This window comes from Harpegnathos saltator, unplaced genomic scaffold (genome assembly GCF_003227715.2).
Source record: "Harpegnathos saltator strain DR-91 unplaced genomic scaffold, Hsal_v8.6 scaffold846, whole genome shotgun sequence".
Lineage (NCBI taxonomy): Eukaryota > Metazoa > Arthropoda > Insecta > Hymenoptera > Formicidae > Harpegnathos > Harpegnathos saltator.
This window is the reverse complement of record NW_020230700.1, coordinates 724,257-729,660: the sequence shown is the minus strand read 5'-3', so window position 1 is coordinate 729,660 and position 5,404 is coordinate 724,257. Positions and strand designations below refer to the sequence as shown.

General features: G+C 44.1%; 1 protein-coding gene across 1 annotated transcript; it reads right to left on the bottom strand.

Annotated features, from left to right (window-relative positions):
* Positions 1-1,601: 1,601 nt before the first annotated feature.
* On the bottom strand, positions 1,602-4,177 carry LOC112590523 (probable DNA polymerase). The gene is made up of 4 exons (XM_025307372.1): positions 3,713-4,177; positions 2,775-3,174; positions 2,453-2,720; positions 1,602-2,376 (listed from the first exon to the last, which is right to left on the bottom strand). The coding sequence occupies exons 1-4, from the start codon at positions 4,175-4,177 to the stop codon at positions 1,602-1,604; spliced, it is 1,908 nt and encodes a 635-aa protein (XP_025163157.1).
* Positions 4,178-5,404: the final 1,227 nt, after the last annotated feature.

The window sequence follows — 5,404 nt, the reverse complement described above, 5'->3', positions numbered from 1 at the left end:
CCGTATTTTCATTCTCTACCGATGCTATGTTCAACCCAGTTGTGGGATTATCTGTCAAAACAGAGGGAATCGTAGTTGAGGAAGACGCCAACGACGACGACGACAGCGAGGTCGGCGATGTATGAGTCTGCTGCTGTAATCTCTCAAGATTATCCGTAGAAATGAGTACCATCTTCTTAGCTCTTTCCATGGTTCAAGCGCGAACAGTCTTAATTATCAATAATTTTAGATAATATAGCACCGAGTATAGAGCCAATCAGATAAGGCAGAAATCCTCCACGCTGTACTATCACTTTCCGTTTACCTCTCCAATCGGCACGGTTATTAGCGATATGACGTAACGTTGCTTTGTAACGTAATAGACGATTTTTTTCCCTACTGCCGAGCGGTACGTTACCTTTGAGTGTGTTGAAGGAGCACTCGCAAATACATCTAATGAAATCACTGTCCGCTTCTCGCAGAAAGGCAGAGCGTTGTTTCTCCGTCAAGTAGCACAACGCCTTCAGGAGAGAGATGTTTTTCGCACCGATGGATCGTTTTGCCAGACTCACTGTTTTATCGTTCTTTTTCGCATCCATTCCGCTACCACCACCCATTGTCATTGCGACGACAAGACTGTCACAGAATAAGCATATGCACGGGTTTTATATGTAACTTCTGGTGGATCCTCGTTGAACGTAAACATAGTGCGTGGTATCGGTGGGAAGGATACATGTGCGAAACCGATACTCATCCGGAGTAGATTGTTTCAGATCGAACAACAGATATCCATGTGGAAACAATGTAGCGTCATAATAAGCTTCTTCCAGAAACTTTTTGAATCTTCCGAATATACCTGCCTGGCCAAGTGGCGTATCTGAGCACGATCACGGGGGTTTTTGAACACCACGATGTAATTCGTATTGAGAGAAATATCTCGTTGCCCTCGTCCTTGATGAAATAGATTTTGCGAAATGAGTATAACACTAAGATTTTTGTGATGACTCCCCTTTGTGAACAGATCGACAATTACTTCGTACGATGACGATTCCCTCATGAGATCGTCTATTATCACCAATTTCGCGACAAAAGGGTCGTTTGAATAATCATCCGCGCGCGGTAAGCCTTCTCGAAATTCTATCATACAACGGCCTGATTTCGTCACTTCTTGCTGTAATTGACGGTAAGCCTCTTGCCACTCGGCATAATAGGATCCTGTCGAAACGAGTATCCGCCATTGCAGGTAAATAACGAAGAAAAGTCTTTACGAAAACCGTTTTCCTACAGCCCGTAGGACCGCAAACGATAGATGTCCAAGGATGTTTCCAGCGAACGTCCATTTTGCTAAATGATTGATTCTGTTACCTAGTGAAGCTACATAAATACTGAAGAAAAGAAGAAACGGTGATGGACTTATAACCCCACGCCGAGGAGTCTTCCATGACAGGACCACTAGCTCATATCCCTGTGAACGCAATATACAGATAAGTCATTATTGAGAGAAAACAGTCGTATATTTTTACACAGAATACTTAACACTATATTTACATTTATACATTTTCTTATTCTCTAGAAATAAGTGTTCAGATTCGAAAGAGGAGAAGGATCAACCGACTACTCTCTTACGACGCCACGTAGCCATATGGCAGAGAGTGTCCTGTGTTGTTGTCGAATCTACGTTTTAGTAGCACAGACTTGCATGATTTGCTCTCGTCTCTCGTTACGACGTCGTGAAATGCGGTACGTCGAATCGCTCTAAAACGTAAATTTATCGATGTTTTCCGCGAATCCTCCTCCCTCTCATCATCTTTCTCGTTTTCGGTTATTTTTCCGGCTATTAATAAATTTTTTATGCTGCTAAAGTTAATATATCTCGAATTTTCGAAGTTTAGGGTTATCCCCTTTACTTTACAAACTTCGTGAGTTCTACCTTGCGGGGTACGTACAACGTAGGAGTAAAATTTTGGGCCTCCGGATATAAAGGCCTCTATGTAACTACCTTGACCATGGTTCTCAAGCTCATCCGTCATATCACCCAAAAAATTACCCGTACGCGGTTCGTACTCATTGGGGTCACCGGTGCTCACATATGTACAGGAATCGGTATCATAATATAATACACGGCGGTCTAATTTTTCTAAATATTCGTATAATTTTAGTCGTGCCTGCGCCGTCGTGTAAGCCGCTATTACTACATTTGTCATCGAAGAAGGTACGAGCGCCTCTTGTCGCAGTCGCCACGTGACGTAGATCACGTCGTCGTTTATAGGCAAAATATTTATTATTTCATGCTCAGGACTTGTGAGCAAAGATAATAAATGTTCTCGCGTTCTAACAATCTCTGTATTCGGTAGATTAGAACGTTGACCGAATTTTCCCCAGAAGGAATTCAGACAACTTTGCAATCGAGCGTAGACCGGGATTCCGCACTATATTACTCCTATCGAGAACAACCCCCTCAATTTCTTTATACTCCCTTGAATAATTTTCTTTTGCGTTCTTGTCATTATCCTCGCATTCGTTCGGCCAACCGCTGGCCTCCTGCTTAAGCTGTAGAAAACAATTAATATATTCGGCAAACAATTCGCCCTGCCGTGTACTAGGATCGTATCGTGAGATTTTATAATTCCATATCTCGCTCACAGATGTCACACGATTGCCTTTCTCAATGGCTTTTCGTAGCTCGCAAGAGACCCAAGTGCCTTCGAATTCACGATCGGCTGGATTCTCTTGTGTACACGCTATTTGAGAGAATTTTTCACAGTAGCTGCGACAGAGTGCGAACAATAATTTACCTTGCGTGCGAAACGGTAGTACGGGGTGAAAGAGTTCGCGTGGTGCGAGTACTCTGCATTGTACGAGTCCTTCCACCGTAGTAAAGTTAAAATCAGGAGCCACACCGATTAAGTTGGAACACTCTTCGCCCACGTAAACTTCCGGATGTCCGATCGGAAAAGCGCCTGTCTTCAGCACATAGGGGTATAGAGAGCATACGTCAACGTAACGTATCTTCTCATCCCCCGTAACTTCGTACCGCGTGACGATATTCCCTGTGCGGCCCCCGAAGAATGTGTCGCGAGGATCGAGGGGCATGATTCGTAGCATTGGGTGATTTTCTACAAAATCACGCATCTCCTGATTCTCACGCAGCTCTCGATTGAAGACGCATTCCCATTTCTCCGTAAGGAAATATCCCTGTTTTTGAAGACGACTTGACGAGAGTGTGCGTTCGTAGCATGCGTCGATCGTATCCGCGTGTACACTGGTCGAGAGTGGTCTATCGCGGTTCACTCGAAAGCATGCAGGACATCCATGCAAAAAACACCCGTGAAATTGTATAACATGTCTTCGCGGTGGATTTTCCGACTCGTAATAACCGTCAACTAATGTACCATCTGATAAACGTTGTTCCCGTCCTCTACCAGCATGAATTATAACACGCCCGAGTTCGCGTTCCTTCCAGCAACGCATTGAAGAGCTTTATCCGATTGATTATTACCGCGTCTGTAACCCCCCGTCGGAATGATACCTATCTCTTTCTCACGCAAAAAGTTTTTCCGGAAAACTCGCATACAAGTGGAAGCGATGGTTGTACATTCTTCGAAGGGACATACTTTTCCCCGCTCCAAAAAAATTTTACGAAAAGCGAGACATGCTCGACGAAGAATATCACGTCGTTGCGACAATAGGCTACTATCTCTCGTTGAAAATCGAACTCGACGTTTTTACTAACCATCTCCGCATGCCAGGCTAAAAACTCTTCACGTTCATCCAGTTTCATCGTATCTGGTGAGAAATACCGAATATCCGGTAATGGGCCGGTGTAATATTGGTTTTCGACGGTATTAAACAAATGAGGGAATAATCCTTTGCCTGAAATACCCTTCAACCCGAAAGCTTTTGGCAACATTGACAATCGCATCGGCATATAATTAATGCTGTCTATGAATTTAGTTTGACCAACGGTTAATAGTATAATTTTCGTACCGTTTAAAATAAATTTTGGCTCAACGTAGTTGTTACTTTCGACCAGGTAGCGGAGAATAAATTGAGAGTCGAACGCGCTAGCGTTATGTGCCATGCAAATGATCTGTTTGAAGCTCTTCGTTGGTCTCGTGACAAAATCGACAAATTGCTTCACCGGATCATTGCGAAATATTAATTCACGCACGCCACACCAACGACAACGCACCGTCATGTCGTCTATCTCCATACAGGAATCACATATTTGCTGTGCGACACAAAGTGTAACCACGTGCGTTTTAACATTTTCGCTGCCTTCGACCACATCATCCTGCCGTGTCTCAAAATCATAAAACACAAATGCGACGCGACCTTACTCGCGTTCGCTCGTTTCTACGTTCTTATTTTCATCCACCGTTTCAGTTTCAGTTTCACTAGTATTTTCCGCTCGCGTTGGATTTTTCGATAATCCGTCGATGTGACGAAGCGGGCGCATGAAACATAGGTAGTTCAGTGGTTTTGACGACGCGCAAATACGACAATAAATCATACCACATTTATGTTTTTTCTTGAGTTTTGTAAACGACCGCATTTGTTGCAAATCCGGAGAATGCTACAGACACTCGATGTTGTCTCGACGTTGTATGACTTTGGGACTCGATGTCGTTCGAAGCATGCGCTACTGTAAAACGCCCGTTGACACATGCTACAATGGATTAGTTGAATCGTTTCTTCACACGACGGAACGGCGAAACACCGGAGATACGCATTTGAACACCGATGTCCCCTTTCAGGTTTATATCCACGGTTGCAACCCCCCTGCAATAACCCCTACTTCCACTAGCAGCTCTTAAATTCAATATTGGATTAAAGTGGCGACTGCGTTCGTAATACATGATATTTAGTTTATGTCTAACCGCGCGACCTAGAGAGCATCCCGCTGCCATCGTATAACGGTGGCGCACTACGAGCAAAAGAGCTAAAATTATAAACAGTGATCGTCGTATCGTACCTTGCGAGATGGAGTCGGAAACGTTCGAACTCTGGAATGTTACACCCTTCATCAGGTATAGAAACGCCAGCTTTCCGCGTGAGTACGAGTGCTAGCTCTCGTTGCATCACAGAATTCTGTTTTCTCACAGCATTCCATTTTGCGTGAAGCTCCCCAGTGCGCACATTCCCGCGTTCGCTATAAATCATTGCAGCTACAAGCGAACGCGGGAAACATAGATTATCTGTATTGTTTATAATAAGGATCGAACGTTTCGCAACCCCTTCATGCGTTAATTTGTTCGGTTTTGCGCCTTGCCCCGAAGGTAACGTGACATTGAAAACATTAATAGTAAAATGCTCCAGTATATCGTGACCTCCAGCGCTTTGAACTAGCGAGCTCACAAGATTCCAAATATCTCCATAGCTCAAGTCACGTGCTGGGCGAAACGATAAACCTGCAGGTCCCCGA

What these genes read in the sequence shown, in the direction of transcription:
- LOC112590523 (XM_025307372.1), bottom strand. Translation starts at nt 4,177, where the DNA reads ATGACGGTGCGTTGTCGTTGGTGTGGCGTGCGTGAATTAATATTTCGC. An exon ending in TAGCCTGGCATGCGGAGATG is followed by an intron (nt 3,175 to 3,712) that starts GTTAGTAAAAAC and finishes CTTCAAAAACAG; the next exon opens with GGATATTTCCTTACGGAGAA. An exon ending in ACTACCGTTTCGCACGCAAG is followed by an intron (nt 2,721 to 2,774) that starts GTAAATTATTGT and finishes TCTCTCAAATAG; the next exon opens with CGTGTACACAAGAGAATCCA.